The 17,698-nt window shown below is 32.9% G+C and overlaps 1 protein-coding gene across 2 annotated transcripts; it reads left to right on the top strand.

The window, feature by feature from the left end:
• Positions 1 to 174: 174 nt before the first annotated feature.
• On the top strand, positions 175 to 17,132 carry Kap3 (kinesin associated protein 3). 2 transcript variants are annotated; one of them, XM_085956166.1, is made up of 14 exons: positions 175 to 337; positions 423 to 540; positions 1,778 to 1,943; positions 3,794 to 3,997; positions 4,499 to 4,740; positions 5,344 to 5,914; positions 6,053 to 6,153; positions 6,867 to 7,082; positions 7,221 to 7,392; positions 7,534 to 7,761; positions 8,373 to 8,491; positions 8,864 to 9,029; positions 13,329 to 13,416; positions 14,305 to 17,132. In XM_085956166.1, exons 1-14 carry the CDS (start codon positions 207 to 209, stop codon positions 14,426 to 14,428), a joined length of 2,646 nt encoding a protein of 881 aa, XP_085812292.1. In that variant the 5' UTR covers positions 175 to 206; the 3' UTR covers positions 14,429 to 17,132. The 2 variants fall into 2 exon arrangements, with proteins under 2 accessions (XP_085812292.1, XP_085812293.1); XM_085956167.1 differs by having other exon boundaries at positions 1,778 to 1,931.
• Positions 17,133 to 17,698: the final 566 nt, after the last annotated feature.

A 17,698-nucleotide genomic window follows, 5' to 3' on the forward strand; every position in this document is an offset into this window, starting at 1 on the left:
AATTATCTTCACAATAAGTAAATAAACATATAATTGATAATCCTCAAAATATTTCAGGTGATTCAGCCGTTTACGAGGAAAAATTAATTGACGACATTTTCTGTCACTGATATAAAAAAAGTTTGACAGCGCGAATGTCATTATTGACATTTCTTGACCAGAGACAAAAACAATAGGAGCACTCGGAGGTCAGCGGAGCCTCTTGCATGATAGCTGTTTGGCTCACTTTATTATTTTTTATAATAGTAATTTTGTTTATACTTCATCATTTATACAACATTTTAATTTGTCTATATATGAATGCTATGCAGTCTGAAGATGCAAAATATTTGAAGCGGTAAATAAAAGTTATTTCAATGTATTTTTGTGCAATCAAATATGCCAGTTGTTCATGGTTATTGATTTTTCTGAAATTCCTTTAGGAAAGTGAAATCTGGTTCAATAGACGTACATCCCACTCAAAAGGCATTAATAGTGAATTACGAGTTAGAGGCTCTCATTTTAGGACAATTCGGTGATCGTATGCACGGAGATAAAAAAGTGAGTGTCATTTATACATGAATAAATTTACTGTGACAGTTTGTCCCTGTATTATAACTACTTCAATTTTGCCTATCGATCATACAATACAGGTACGAAATATAATATAATTAAAAAATTGATTAAAGTATTACTATTTATGCTTCCATGATAGTAGAGTTGATTTGTAAAGGGATGTAAATGTTTGTCATTTCGTTTTTTTATATTCTCATCATTTTAACCATTGTTTAAATTCCATTTTACTTCACGCAATGATGATTCTTATATTATACCTAATAAGCATACTTACTAATTAATATCCACTGGCATAGCTAGACATTTGATTGATCTCTGCGAAAATCACACCAGCAGGCTTGTATTTCTAAATATATGTTTCTAAATACCTTATAATGTTTTTCCCATCATACATTTGTAATATCGTCGCTTCCATGTTTATCTAAATCATGAAATTTCTGATGCTTCTTTATGCACAAATGGCCAGCATAGCAAGATTGTTGAGGCCGGTTTATCCAATTGTATTTCGTTTCTAATACTATTTTAAAATTCATTACTTAAATGTTACCAGAGGTGTAAAAAATAACTTCATAAGCAGGTGAATTTCAACTATTAGTGGGACAATTTAACTTTGAACATACACACTTTTTACACGATTTCTTCTAGTTTGCAGCAATTAGGCAAGGCAAATAGGATTATGGTTACAGTTACTGTTCTCGACTAGCACTTCCACCATGTCAAGCCTCAATTGGCTATCATAGCTCGGAGTATGTTGTATTTTCTGTCAAAATACTCACTCTAATAGTTTAATGTTAAGTGTAGTAAGTATTTCTGAAAATTGCCTAATACTACATTCAGTGAGATCTTTTGTAATACTACTAGCCGTGTCTAGTGACATTTATATGTAATTTAATACAATTAAAGTGTTTTAATTAATCAATGCGTATCTAAAATCATTAAAATCCGAAATTATTAAATTTTAAATTCAAAGATAAACTTCTAATACTAAAAAACTACATTATTAAATGAGAATAATAATTTAATTTTAATTATCTATTATATCATATTTTATGGTTATTTTTACCATTAAATGTAGTTTAATTAGTTCTTTCGAAGTTCATATAAAGATTTTTAAATAATTCATAGTTTTAGTGAAATTTATTTTTAATTTAACACATTCGCAGATAATTTATTGATAATTGCTTCCGTTAATAATCCTAATGCTAATTTGAAATAATTTTAGACATTCCAAAAAACAATTCGACTGAGTAGCCTAAACCCTAAGACAGATTGTGCTGCCCTCGCAAAGGAGGTGGTCGACAAGTGCACTTTGATTCATGCCAGCCAGCTTTCAGAAGTAGAGCAGCTGATATTTTATTTGAAGAATAGGAAAGAAGGTAACAATTTAGGTAAATATACAAGTTAATAATATTATGAACTAGCAGAACCTAGAATTAGTATTCATTTTACATTCACAGATTTATTGACATAGATTTACACATTATGCTTTTAAACACACGATTTTATTTATACAGAAAAAAGCAATATAAATATAAAATCAGACCATAGACCATGAGGAGAACTCACATAATGCTTGATTAAGAATGAATCTCTAATTCACATCAATCAATAATATAACCAAACATATTTGCACCTTTATTCCATTATCTATACCGCAAGTGGAATGTATCATGACATGATTATTGAATTGTTATTACCTCACTTGCATTGTCTAACCAAGGTAATATTGTATAACTCAATAATCTCATTGTGATACACTCCACTCGTGGTGGGTATGATGAAATAAAGGCGCTTGTATGTTATTTTCCCCATGACATTAAATAGAAAACATACCCCGTTTAGACGTGCATGGATGTACTGTGTACAGTAAGAAAATGTATGGGGAAACAAGTATTATCCTGCAGTTGGCAAGATTGCGTGCATAAATCAAACAAGATTGGAAGATTCCAAATTGTGATGATTTATTGCGCGCAAGTAAGATTATTTTCGATCTGCACCTGTGCAGTAGAGCAATAGGGGCGAACATGCCGGTAAAAAAATGAACTACTCATTTTGAGGTCCGATTTTCAATACAACCTGTCAGATAGTAGTATAAAATGACAACCTCGCGTCTCGCTTACTCTTGAAGAATGAGATTGGAGAGACAGTCAGCACTTTTACATGTAAACAGTTATTGTCATGACAGTTTAAAATAAGCACAATTTCCGACAGTAATTCCATGCACGTGTGCAGGCGCTATTATACCCTGTTTACACGTGCATGGATGTACTGTGCACAGTAAGAAAATGTATGGTGAAACATGTATTATCCTGCAGTTGGCAAAATTGCGTGCATAAGTCAAACAAGATTGGAAGATTCCAAATTGTGATGATTTATTGCGCGCAAGTAAGATTACTTTCGATCTGCACCTGTGCAGTAGAGCAATAGGGGTGAACATGCCGGTAAAAAAATGAACTACTCATTTTGAGGTCCGATTTTCAATACAGCCTGTCAGATAGTAGTATAAAATCGCGTCTCGCTTACTCTTGAAGAATGAGATTGGAGAGACAGTCAGCACTTTTACATGTAAACAGTTATTGTCATGACAGTTTAAAATAAGCACAATTTCCGACAGTAATTACATGCATGTGTACAGGTGCTATTACATCGATTTGATTTTGTTAAATTGATCGCCAGATTTAAAAATTAGAGTAAGTACTAATTATCTGTATCAATGAAATCAATAAACAGTTGAAGGCTGTTTTGAGGGCTTCATTATTTAGATAATTTTACTGATGAAGTGGCTAATTATAATAATTACTGTATTTTTAATAATAATTATTTCATCATTTGTAATAAATTAAAATATTTTTCCCTTCGGTGAATTTATGCAGGCTTACAGTTTTTATTCGAAGGCTTTAAAATTATCAAGTATCAAAAGGTTGTAAGTTTCTTAAACAATATGAATTTTTGACAGAATATTAAAATGTCATCATGGAAAAGTATATATTATGTAGTTGCGTAGATATAGCAATTTTTAAAATGTTTATTTCTTTAAAAAGATTTGGTAATCTGTTCACAAGTATCGCAGATGTGAATAAATCGAAGAGAGAACGTGAACAATTGGTTAGTGCAATTAAATGAGTGATTATTTTACTTATCGCCATTTTTTATATTACTCTTCTCTCAAATTTAAGTTATCAAGCAATAATTTCATTGTGGAAGAGTTTCTTTGTTTTAACAATTACATTTATTTCAGGTACACAGATAAAGAGTGCTAGCCCAAATAGTGGGTGTAAGGTCGGCAGGATGAGTCCCGCTGATGGGGGTACGGCGACAATATCGTGTGTAGACCAATATGTGGAGTTGCTCTACGAAGATATTCAGGATAAAATCAAAGGATCGGCCTTAATACTTCAACTTGCTAGAAATCCAGATAACTTAGTTGAGCTCTCAAAGAATGGTGAGTGCGTTATTCTTACTTACTTACCTAAACTGGCACTACAGGCTAATAGAATCCGATTATTTAAAATAATGTAATAAGTGAATTATTTGTTGAATAAAAGAAATGGTTTACTAAGTTAATTAGCAAGTGCAAGTACATTATAACAAAAATTTGTAGAAATCCTGACACCGGTTAGTAATTAAGGTAATAATTATTAATACTTTGATTTAAAATACAAAAGTGGACTGCACAAAACAATAACGAAATTTAGAAAGCGCTTCTATGAGAATTGTAAAAACCGTTAGATAACTTTGTCGCAATTAGACAGGTCACACAGCTTAGTCAGACACATGAATGTGAATCCCAGGGGGTGCATGTGGAATCCTGCGGGGTGTCAATTTTTTTTTTTTTTTTCTTTCTAATGGTTATATTATATTTAGTTACCCTTGATACACAAAATTGTTGTTTACCATAAAATTCAGTATAGGAGAATCTAAGTTTTTCATTTGAATATTACAGAGGCGTTACTGAGCGCTCTATCGAGGGTTTTGAGGGAAGAATGGAAGAGGAGCATTGAGCTCAGCACAAACATTGTCTTCACATTCTTCTCTTTCTCCACATATAATGAATTCCATCAAGTAATTCTGCAATATAAGATTGGTTCGTTATGCATGGACGTCATAGACTTTGAGCTGAAAAGATTCGACCAGTGGAAGGATAATCTGGACGGCAAAGGAAAAGCCTTAAATACACCAGAAAAAGTGAGCATTTCCATCTTTTTTCTGCTTCTATAATCATCTAATAATAAATAAGTAATAGTTTCGGCTTGTAACAGGAAAGCATGAGGCAGGGGAGCTGAGTGAAACAACCAGATATAACCGGAGCAATATAAAAACTTTGTGATACCCCATAACCTATGGTTTTTTTTGTGCAGGAGAAGAAATTACATCTATTTTTCGTTTATATAATAATATTAAATCAAAGTCTGTAAATTTATGTTTTGGCTACATTTAATAATGCCATGGTAGTTTATCTTTACAGTTTATAGGAATCTTGATTATTTTTGAAACTGTTCAAATATTGTGATCAAATATCGAGTGATGGAATAATTGAAAATTGTTTTTTTAGTAGATTACCATGGTTTCTGTGCTAAGCATAATACGGGCCTCCACAGAGTAGAGGTTATAATATTATAAGATCATTGTAACAAGAGTGGTTGTTGATACGCCCGACTCATTGGGTCTTTGTTCGGGAAAAAACAGCATATATTTGATTGAAATCGTAGCTTCACAAACAGACACTCTATGGACTATGCTGCTGTGGGTTCAATTGAAAATTTACTTATACATAATTATTTTTTTCAGAACGAGTTACCGAAGAGTAGAATCCCTGAACCAAAAAGAAGACCAAAGTCCGGCACATGGGCCGTCAGTGATGTGAATGCCGGTAACAGAAACTCGCGATCTCTGAACAGCAGCTATCATGAAGATCTTTGCAGCGCGGCAGACCCGTCCAAAACTGACGAGGAACAGCTCAAAAGAAAACTGAAAGCCTTGACAAAGAGACAAGAGCAATTGCTCAGAGTAGCGTTTTATCTTCTCCTCAATATCGCCGATAATGTTAAAGTGGAAGAAAAAATGCACAAGAAAGACATTGTCGGGCTTCTGGTGGGTGCTTTGCAACGTCATTCAAACACGGACCTGTCCATTTTGATAATATCTTTTCTTCTGAAGTTGTCTGTTTACAAAGAGAACAAAGATGCTATGGTCAGCTTGGGACTCTTGGAGAGATTGCCAGGATTATTAGATTCGGCAGCGCGCAGTCCCGATCTTCTCAATGTCACTCTACGTCTGCTTTTCAATTTGACGTTCGACACAAAGCTTAGAAGCCGCATGGTGAAGATAGGACTCCTACCGAAACTCATATCATACATAAGTAAATACTTATTGATTCAATTTTTATATTCCGTGTATAATTTTATTCCTCACATTTTCTCGCATGCGTTTTATGACAAAATATAGCAATTATTGATTGTTTCAAAAATCATTTTCCTATATTTGATGATAATTCTAGGTGACGACAAGCATACAGCCATTGTGACAAAAGTACTGTACCACTTGAGCATGGACGACAGGGTGAAAGCAATGTTTGCGCACACGGACTGTGTCACATTGGTAAGTCTGGTATATTATAGAAACTCATTTATCTGGGATGGTGTTCTTCTATGCTGTGGGCTTGTAGTTTTAACAGTGCACATGAGAATTGATTTGTGCGCATAGTTCAATCGAGTTAAAAACCTACCTAATTTAAATTTGTGAATTGATAAATAATATTTTCAATATAAAAGATACACATGATAAGGACCTGGGTCTTCAAGATATTATCCAGATTGTTATCAATTATATTTTTCAAGAGATTCCGTGTTCACTTGGTGGTGGTTCATGACAATTTATAAAATGTGTTTTTATCTTGGTGTTCACCTTATGTATAGATTGATTCATGACACGTGTTTCGCTCACATAGCGAGCTTTTTATCAAATATGAGTACTTATAAAAATTTATGTTTGAGTTTATGTAATGTTACAATTATTATTGTCAGTGGTACTGTTCGGTGAGGGTAGAAAAGGAGAATTTCAAGATATAATTGGTTGGGAATTTTTAATGGAAAAGTCATGATGTGTTAGGAGTAACAAGGCTGTCGAATGTTGTTAATGAACCAAGTGATTAATTCATTTTATAAATCAACAACTTTACTTTAGTTTCATTAATTGTGGACCTAAATGTGGTGAATCCTTGTCTTATTTTGAATACCGATTGAAATAAATATTCATCTTTCGATGTCATTCAACCAGTGTCAGTTCAGTTAATTAGTGAATTATTGTGACAGGTAACAGATATGGTTCTGGTGAGTCGCGGTGATGAAAGCGCTGCCATGGTGGCGCTGGCAGTCAACTTGGCTCTGCACGCTCGCTGTGCCCAGCTGATGGCTGGCGCTGGAAGGTTGGCAGCCCTCGCCGCTCGAGCTTTCCGATCCACCGACCTTATGCTTATAAAACTGGTGCGAAATCTATCGCACCACGCCGACATACGCCATCTTTTTATTGTGAGTCCTACATAAGATTTCTTAACTGAATTATTGCATTGTGTGATATAATTAAAATAAAATAAAATTTATTGTGATTCCTTTGTACAAGTTGTGTAAATAAAAGTGGTTAGCTTATTTGCTATTTATAAAATTTAGGAATTTGTGGGAGACATAGCCAGCGTTGTGACGGCACCAAATTGGGTGGACGAGCCATTCGTCGTGGAGTGTCTTGGAATATTAGGAAACATTCTTCAGCCTGACTTAGATATCCTCGCCATCGTCAGGCAGTACAATCTCATCGAATTCTTGATGAATATTTTGGATCCAGGTTAGTGACAGTTACAGAAAATTTATAGTAATTCTCAAACACTTGATCTTGATATCAAAAACTGCAATTGAATGCAATGGATTCATTAATTTAATTAATTGACGTGGAGCTAATTTTATTATCTGTATGATGTTGTTCCAGAGAGTTCAGCAAGTGAAGAAGTTGTGTTGGGAGGTGTTGTGCTGGCAGGGGCAGTGGCGGGAGAAGAAGCAGGGGGCGCCGCTTTGTGCGCCGGAGCTGCACCCCCCCTCTTAGTCGAACTTCTTCGACAGAGACAAGAAGATGATGACCTTGTCTTGCAAGTCGTTTTCGCTTTTCGACAGCTGTTGAGATATCCATCTTCCGCTGCCTATCTTATTAACAACACAGGTATACTGAATTTAGTGTGACGAACTTTTACACTTCTCCACCTTTACAAAACTCTGTACAGTATTTCCGTCTAACTAATCTTTTAATGTTTTTTTGTTTGACTCGTACGGAAAACTCTTGGTTTGTGGATTGTTTGTATATGAAATGAATGAGATATCAATAATATTCAGTGAAATGAAGAAGAAATTATCAATGCATTAGTGTCACGGCACGACACTGACTTCTGCTGATTTTTTATTGGAGTACATTAACCAATGGGGATTCGAGTATAACAATATATGTGATAGCTCTTCATTCATTCAAAATTCATGTGCCCCTTATCTCTTATCAATATCCTGGATAATCGAGAGGACACTGTATTTTACATGGCTACCTATCCAACATTTCCAATAATATAAAAAACCTTTTAATAAAACATAAACCTCAAATAAGCCCTAGTTATATTTTTTTTTTCCATTTCATCTCAATGTCATTGACAGTTCTCCAAAGTAACACTAATCTCTTATTCATAATAATTATAATCAAAATTTTAAACAGTGTTCTTTTGTTAAATAATGTGTGTTATCTGCCAATTAATGATCGAGTCATAAATATCTTTTCTTCATTTTCAGAGGCTCCGGCTTATTTGATTGACCTGATGCTGGACAAAAATGTTGAGATCCGAAAGCTGTGCGAGTCTTGTCTCGATGTCATCACCCAGACTAATAATGACTGGGCTGTTAGGATAAAGGTGTGTAATATTGTTAACTGTCTCATTCGACGTCGCCGTTCCCTCATTACAGAGGATTGTGGTCTTCATGAACAGTTTCTATTCTACTCATGATTCTTCTCAAGTTGCCCATAAATTCAGCTGAGTGAATTATTACTCTTCCTCGTTTACCTTCTACGCTGTCAGTTATGATCTGTGTGTCTATGCTTCTATGTCACATACCCAAATAACAGAATAGTTCATATCATTGAGGGGATGTGGAGTGTTACAAGACTCAAATTGTAGACTGGAATGGAGACGACGACTAGAGGAGGCAAGTGGCTATCCCGGGTACCACGAGTGATGCGGTTTATTGATTGAAATTGGCATAATATATTTTCGTGATTTTGACAGGTGGAACGTTTCCGATGCCACAACGCTCAGTGGCTAAGCGTGGTGGAGGGCCTGTCGGGGTCTGGGGGCGCCGGCGAGGGCAACGGCGACCTGTCGGACCGCGATCTCCCTCCGTACCTCTCCACAGATTATCTTTCAAATATTTCGCATAACCTTTTTCCATCAGGTAAGATCTTCCCAAATATAATTCATCCGTTTTATTTTTGTGTTTTACGCTTTCGATAACTGACTGCATATACTATAGGATTTAATTCTTTCTGACTGTACTGATAGGCGACTTATTGAAATAATTCTAACACCGTTCGAAACTCAAAGTATTAAGAAGGAGTTTTCCTTTCTTATTCGGGACTATTTTTATCAAGTTGATGTATTAGGCTTATTCTAGCAGGCGTATCTAATGTTATAGCTAAAAGTACCACCTGCACGTGTGCTAAGAATCAGTGTAGACTTTATTAGTTGTCAACGTGGTGCTAAATTCCGTGCTTTAACAGTAAACACAACTGCTGGAATAGGTCTCCGGGACTCTAAATGCATTGATTTATTTTTATTTGGTCTATTTCATTTATTAATAGCTATGACAAATATCCTACTGTATTATCTTTTTTTCAAGGGCTGGTGCACTTTAACATCTATTACTGATATTACTGTATTTCATCAATTATAAGACGCCATCAGTTAAAGGGTACACCATTATTTTTAACCAATAATGATATAAAAACAAAATTATAAAATTATAATAAACAGTGGTGAAAATCGTTGCTTTGCATGTAAATATATAATTACGATCATTTCTTCAATGACAAATTTAATATTTATTACACTGTTGTCAAAGTTACATCCTGCGGCTTTGTTTCTATGTTCTTCTGTATACACAATGAGTTTTCGTTTCAATGCAGCATCATAGTGTAATGTTTTTCAGGAAATTTTAAACGCCAACTAGGAACACAGATTTTATACAAACTCAATATGTGGGCAGAAGGGTCACTCAGTTTATGCCGCTTGAGGCTTGGTTGAACGGCAATGTGTCATTGTGTGTTATTTCATCAATCAATTTTTTACTAGATAAAAAGATAAATTTGTCGATTTACTTTTTGAGATAATTAATGAAAGGAAAATATTTCACTACTTTGCTATGTACTAACAAGCGTACGCTTTTTGTGTGCGATTCGCAAAGCCTCGTAAACCCCTCACAAATGCTATACCTCGCCATGCCGTCACATGTGGGCTTTCTCCCTTATTATCGATGAAATACGGTATTTAGACTTATCCTATTTTGGCCACAATAAATTTAAAAAAGTCTTCTTTGTCACATTTCCTTTTTGCAGTATCTAATAAACATGGCAAACAGTTAGATATAAAGACAATAAAGGCCAAATGATCGAGAAGGGATTCAGGTTGATGGAAGAACTTCCACACTAATTATAAATAACCGCAGGTAAAAGAAACGTGCACCAAAAGGACCACCGTGTTGCCGCATGTTCATTCTTTTCCATCCATCTTGCAACCTGCTTTCTTTTCTCTAACCAGCACATTTTAACTTATCTCATTTGTCCGTACAGGGTCCAGCCGGTGTAAGAAAATGAAAAAACATAAAAGAAACAAAACAAGATTTGCCTTAAAAATATATACAATGTTTTGATATTAACGGTACTGTTTCAAAGCTTCTTATAATTTAAATATAATTATAACTTAATAAAATATTCGACTTTATACGATATTTATTCAATCTGACGAAAAAATAATTATGATAATAATAATATATCGATATATTAGTGCACAGATGTTGTATGTTTTGAAAAAATCAAATTTGAAAGATTCAATCATATTATATTAAGGGGGGACATGCTCGTCGAAGGTCAAAATTGAGTTTTTATTGTAAATTCAAACCATGATCCTGGACACTCCTTAAACGTTGTAGATGATCTATTTATATAATTTTGAAGCCTTATTATCCTTTATAGTTATTTTAAACATTTGATGACTGCATGAAGTATTTTTGTTACATAAAATAGTATTCTTTTAAACCTCTTGCTCTAATGTTTTAGAATATAGTCATATTTCGGTACATAACTGTGCAGTGGTGTTAAGATTTTCTACATGTATTAATTTTTAAACGTATTTATAAAACCATTAGCATAATTTATTACGAGATAATTTTTGTAAAATATTCACGATAAAAAATTATATTGATAATCTCTGTGATCCCAAATTTGACAAGAATTAGGCATTTTATTATTCAAAAAATCGGCAAGAATAACACATTTTAAGATGATTCTAAAGATATTTATTATAAGCTATGTCTTTGAACATTCAAGTGTGATAAACATCTTATGAATAATGATTGCTTTATAATAATTATTGACCTAAGAATAAGGTAGTGTTTTTTTGAAATACGCCATTTCTTTTGTCATTCTCTAGTGGTTAAGCTACAACATACGGCCGTAGCCATAAATTAACAAACTATAATTGAAGTAGGGAGTAAAATGATATTAACGCGCGTGTTTGAACATGTACCGTTTAAAAAAAAAAATTAAAAAAATTCGGTTAGGTACATGTTCAAATACGCGCGTTAACATAATTTTACTCCCTACTTTAATTATAGTTTGTCATTTTATGGCTACGGCCGTATGTTGTAGCTTAACCACTAGGGAATGACAAAAAAAATGGCGTATTTCAAAAAAACACTACCTTATTCTTAGGTCAATAATTATTATAAAGCAATCATTATTCATAAGATGTTTATCACACTTGAATGGTCAAAGACATAGCTTATAATAAGTATCTTTAGAATCATCTTCAAATGTGTTAATCTTGCTGATTTTTTGAATAATAAAATGCCTAATTCTTGTCAAATTTGGGATCACAGAGATTATCAAAATAATTTTTTATCGTGAATATTTTACAAAAATTATCTCGTAATAAATTATACTAATGGTTTTATAAATGCGTTTAAAAATTAATAAATGTAAAAAATTTTAACACCACTGCACAGTTCTGTACCGAAATATGACTATATTCTAAAACATTAGAGCGAGAGGTTTAAAAGAATACTATTTTATGTAACAAAAATACTTCATGCAGTCATCAAATGTTTAAAATAACTATAAAGGATAATAAGGCTTCAAAATTATATAAATAGATTATCTACAACGTTTAAGGAGTGTCCAGGATCATGGTTTGAAAATACAATAAAAACTCAATTTTGACCTTCGACGAGCATGTCCCCCCTTAATGGGGATATTATTATTATGTATTCGAATGAAACAACATTTTCTTAAATATCCTATGTACAGGATCAAGGTATGATGCCGAAAGGTGTTTGTGTATAATATCTCAATTTTGATAAAAACTTGACATCAATATATGTGCACTAACCCACCGAATTATGGTTTTTATTACTACTTTCTTTTGCATCGAATAAGGCCAGTTAGACAGGGTCCTTGTGTTTGTCTATTGTCCGAGTCAAATAATATTTCATTGTCCATTATTAGATGTGTGCCGTGGTAGTATTCACCATAATGCATTTTACATATTTGGAATTTTCGTGTGTGGCATTTTTAAACTTGAGTCCCTTCACGTTTTTTCCCCAGTGTGTCTTTTTTTCATATAAGCTTTTGGCTTACAATAATTAAGTTAATAACGGGAAATGCACATTGATTAAAACGTTGAGACGGTTTATCCAATTAAAGTCTATAAACTGAGTCCTGATATTAGACGTTATTGTGTTGATTTTCCAAAATATTTTTACCATACTTCCTTTATTAATATATTATGGAGTATTCTTAAATAAACATTAAAAATTCTTTAAGTGTTGAAATTACAACTTTCTTAACCCATTCGCTGTGGACATTTTAATTAATATTTAATTACCACATTTAAATAACATGCTAATTATATCTAATGGCCACCTGATAGACAACGCACCCGTTGCGTTGGACACAGCGAATGGGTTAAATACCCTATTTGGAATATTTTTACAGCATAAAGTTGTGATGCAGACGGATGTTTTGTAAACTGGACATTTGTCTACAAATCCATTGGTATAAGCCTCCACTGAGTGGAGATTTTATAGCAGACTTTTTATGAGGAATGCTAGTTAGCCATTGCCTAACCCATTAGGTCTCGTACTGGATCAAGTACACATTAATAGGTATTTTTTGCTAGCTACGAGATTGAATCCACGTCCCACGGCTTTAGATACGGACGCCCTACCAATTAGGATACCATGGATGAATTAAGATAGTTCAATAAAAATCGCTTGCCATGTAAATATTTTTAGCATGACGTGTCTATTACATATGACATTTTTAGCCACCAAAAATGCCTCGGCTTATGTAGTCAGTTTCTATTTTTCATTATTATTACAATATCGTGTGATTAGGATAATGTTATTATGTTTCTTTCAAAAAGTCAAGTCAAGTTATAAACTATCAACTGATTAAAACAATTATGTTATTTTTTGTAGGTTCCCAGATGTCCCTAAACGCCACAGATGAGTCCGACAGCTTAGCCGGAGAAGGTGAAGCAGGGGATTCAATAACTCCTCATAACAGGTGAATTACAACTTGGCCAATAATATAAAATAATAATCATAATACGAACCCATAGCCGGCGAAAAGTCAGACCATACATTGATTAGATGAAGTTATCGATGATTGCGTTATGCTTTGGATACTGAATCGGAGAACAGCTACCTTGGATAGGGACAAATGGAGAGATATATTGGATAGAGACAGGACCTACCTCAGGTTTCATGCTCCTGATTATAATACAATCCACAATCTATCCACCAGCAAGCAGTCAGGAACAGCATATTTCACGATGTTTGAATTTTTGTTAAAAATTTTAAATAGGTACAAAGATTACTAGTTTGTTGTCTTGATAATGGGTGTGACAACCAAAATAACTATCGACTTTAAGCCAATTTGTGGAATATACTAATATGATTGCTTTAATATTGTTCATTTACTGTGGCTGATTTCTAATGCCTTTTCAAGGAGAGCCACAAGGTTAATAGTACATTGTCTTTTCTAAACTCTTTCTTTATGCTCCATTTAGACACGTTTATTGCGTCGTGGAAGGAAACTGCACAAATTGCAGTTACATATACATGATGGAGTAACTCAAATCAGTTCATTGCCCTGGTGCTTCGTGGATTAGCAAAAGGCCTTTGACAGTTTACACAGGCCTTCTTTCTGTTTGAAACTATGTAGATGCATACGGAATCTCCCAATATATCATTATCATAATCAAATTTGTGTTATGAAAGTAGCGAATGCTGTATTAGAATTGGACAATGACAGAATGGTCCGGGATCAAACAGGGTTGCATCCTTGCACTATTTCTTTTCATCATCCTCTTGACTTATAAATTGTAGAATCTATATTTTATGTCTCAGGTGTAGGATTGCAGTTACATCGTGGATAATTGTTATTTTGCAGGTTCAGCAGAGACCTTGAGGATGTGGACTTCGCGTTGATGGGGAATTCTGGCCTCCTCACGAGGTCGTACAACTCCATGGACAGCGATTCCATCATGGCCATGGAGTTCCAATTACAAGAGTAAACTTAATGACGACATAACCAATTTTAAATTTCATGCTCTCGCTTTAGACGAAATTAATTCTAGTCGAAATATTTTATAACGCAATAGTATTATATTCCTGTGACTAACATTATTAATATTTAAAATGCATATTATGTCATATTGTTGTTTTATCTTTAAACCTTGCAAATCCATTTCAACACAGTAAGAACTGTCATATTAGTTTTAAATGGAATTTCGGAACTTGAAAATGAAAAAAGAACAAGCAATATCTGGTACTTGGGAGGTTTGCAATATTTTTTATTGTATGGATAGGATTTATTAGGTTTGTGTGGATTTATTTTTAAAATGGTTAGACCTGTTTTGAGTGTAAGAATGTTACAGAGATAGATATTTGATAATATCAGCGTATTCAAAAATATTACATTGTTAATTGAAATGGCGTTTGCTTTTTAGAACTACATTATTACAAAACCACAAAAATTACTAAAATAGGATTTACGAGTTTTCCGAGATAAATCAACGATATTTCTATAAACCAAAAAAAATGTTAAAGTTTGGCATTGTGAGTAAATTCAATTATATATTTAAAAAAAAAATAGCTTTGCAATGTAAAACGAAAGGTGTTTAATAAAAGTTTAATTATAGTATTCCTTTAATTGGGTTGCATTATGCATTTCTAGATCAAATTTGATTATAACAATAGGAAGGGAGCCTCTGTGAAATATTGGGAATTAAACCGTTGACGGCATTTCTGGAACGTTTTTAACATGGATGAATTGGTAGCCAGAGCATAATTCATATTCTGTAAATTGGTGGATTGAAATTACAACATGACAGCTTGTTTATAGCTATATTTGTGATTATTGTTCATCTAAATGTCAAAATATCTGCACATGTTTTACTGAGTCCGCGAATAATTACGATTGAATTCCATATTGAGAATCTATTTATTATTCATTTCTTACTGATCATTTCAGGATAACTTGTCTTGCATTTTCTGTGTACACTCACTGTGTATTAATTGTCATATTACATTTATGTAATTTAAAGTTAAAACTACACGGATTCAGCAACTTCATCAACATGATAATTTATAGAATTGACCGTTTGTGTGAATCTAAAATTTTCTTGAAATGCCGACAGTTTTTACAGATGCGGATGAAATTGGACCTTTTTTCAATTTCATAATAAGTATTCTGCAACATAACTTCTTTGGATCTATGTATGTATGTTTCTTTGAAAAAGTTATAGTACCATTACATACATACATTAGAAAAAACTAGTCAATTATAAAAAACTTGTTTGATCTGTAAATGCATAGTGTGATGCAATTATGAATCTTATTTCATGTTATTGAAAATATAGATTAAAATAGTATATATCATCGTATCACAGGTAAAACTTGTTAAGTACAATGATAAACTATTGGATTTAATGAGTTTTACTTTTGATTCGTGTTATATTATTTTGAAGCTATTGTTATTGTGATGTTTCATTTATATTTATCGTAAAAAGAGATATATTTATAAAAACCCATGTATTGTAAAATAATTAAGTCTTATGTGTTTTTATCTTGCAATATTTATTATTTTGATTCTACTATTTTTTGTATTAAAACTCGATGAATAACGACGAGAGAATGTTGAAAATACCAGATGTAGCTGATGATACAGAATATGTAGTCTGGGTGTATTATTTATAGCAATCACACAATACTAACATATATGAAATTTCACCAAAAATGTAAAACAATATGGCATGTCGATTATGTATTAAATTTCTCTTGTAATTGGAAGGCAGCTAGTGGAACATTTCTTGATACAAAATTTAAGGATCATTTACAACAATATGTTATTAACAAGTTATCAGAAATGATTCATGGACACTTCTTTGTTGTAAACAAGCAATTTATCATAATTTCTAGCAGTGGCAAAGGTAGGCTATTAAGATCCTACATAAATAGTACACACTAAACTTTACCAGTCATACGTATTTCTTTTCATTGAACTAAGACTACAATTTACAGATGGTGGTGGTTAGTTTTTAAAATTCAAAACCCTGCGAAACCAAGCCTTAAAGATAATACTAAAAAATACTCGTCTTATATATAAAATATTCAAAATTATGTATGATTTAATGGTAAAATTTTGGATATTTTATAGATAGAATAATATATCTCATCTATTATAGTTTAGTTAGTGCAGGGCTTAATTAATTTAAAAATACCAACTAACATCATGTGTAATATGTATTCTTAATTCAACGAAAAGAAATCATTATGAATGAAAAAGTGTGCACTATTTTGTCAGATCGCCCATAGCGTACCAAAACTATTATCGTTAAGCAGGGTTTAATTGATTTTTAAAAACTAACCAAATTGTAGTCATAGTTCAATAAAAACAAAAATGTATGACTGACAAAGTTTAGTGTGCACTATTTATGTTGAAGCCTAACAGCCTACCTCCACCCTTCGCCACTGATATCTGGGAATAATAGCTCATACATAATAGTATGTATGTTTATAATAATATAATATATATTTAAACTGTCTGTTTATGAAAATTTATGTGTGTTTGCAACATTTATTATGGGTCAGAAAATGTTTCACTACAAGTACATAAAACCAATGTAGGCTTTGAGGTGTTGTAGGAAAGATTAGCTATTTATCGTGTATTTTTTTATTGAAGGTGGATGAATAAATAAACAACAATATTTGTTTTCCAATGAGTTTTATTTTTTATTATAATATAATATTATGTTTATAAAGGAAGAATTAACAGAACAAAACGACACAACACGTATTTGAATACTTATAAAAACTAAGACTAACAATAAATAAGTCACAAGAGAACTTAAAAACGGAAAATTGCATTTTTTGTTCAAAAAATTTTTTGGTCAGCATTTTTGCAGTAGAATCAGTGTTGCCAAGTCAAAATTTTTAATTTCAGTAGAATGTGTAAAAAAAATTCAGTAGATTCGACAAAATATCAGTAGATTTCTGTTTTAGGAAAAAAATTTCGCCGCGGGCCGCAGGTTCCCAATTTTTCATAGTCGGCTTGTTTTTTTTAGAAGAAATATTTTGCCACGGGCCGCAGGTTCCCAGATTTTCATAGTCGGCTTGTTTTTTTTAGGAAAAATATTTCGTCGCGGGCCGCAGGTTCCCTGATTTTCATCGTCGGCTTGTTTTTTTTAGGAAAAATATTTCGTCGCGGGCCGCAGGTTCCCAGATTTTCATAGTCGGCTTGTTTTTTTTAGGAAAATTACATAGTTGGCTTGTTTTTTTTAGGA

Source organism: Rhyacophila brunnea, unplaced genomic scaffold, assembly GCF_057557595.1.
Source record: "Rhyacophila brunnea isolate RB1 unplaced genomic scaffold, BYU_Rbru_1.0 scaffold_5, whole genome shotgun sequence".
In the NCBI taxonomy this organism is placed as follows: Eukaryota; Metazoa; Arthropoda; class Insecta; order Trichoptera; family Rhyacophilidae; genus Rhyacophila; species Rhyacophila brunnea.

Bases quoted from the DNA above. Each gene is read 5' to 3' on its own strand.
- Kap3 (XM_085956166.1), top strand. From the start codon at position 207: ATGATAGCTGTTTGGCTCACTTTATTATTTTTTATAATAGTAATTTTG. The intron at 7,762-8,372 runs GTATACTGAATT...CTTCATTTTCAG, and splicing joins CTATCTTATTAACAACACAG to AGGCTCCGGCTTATTTGATT. The intron at 8,492-8,863 runs GTGTGTAATATT...TGATTTTGACAG, and splicing joins ACTGGGCTGTTAGGATAAAG to GTGGAACGTTTCCGATGCCA.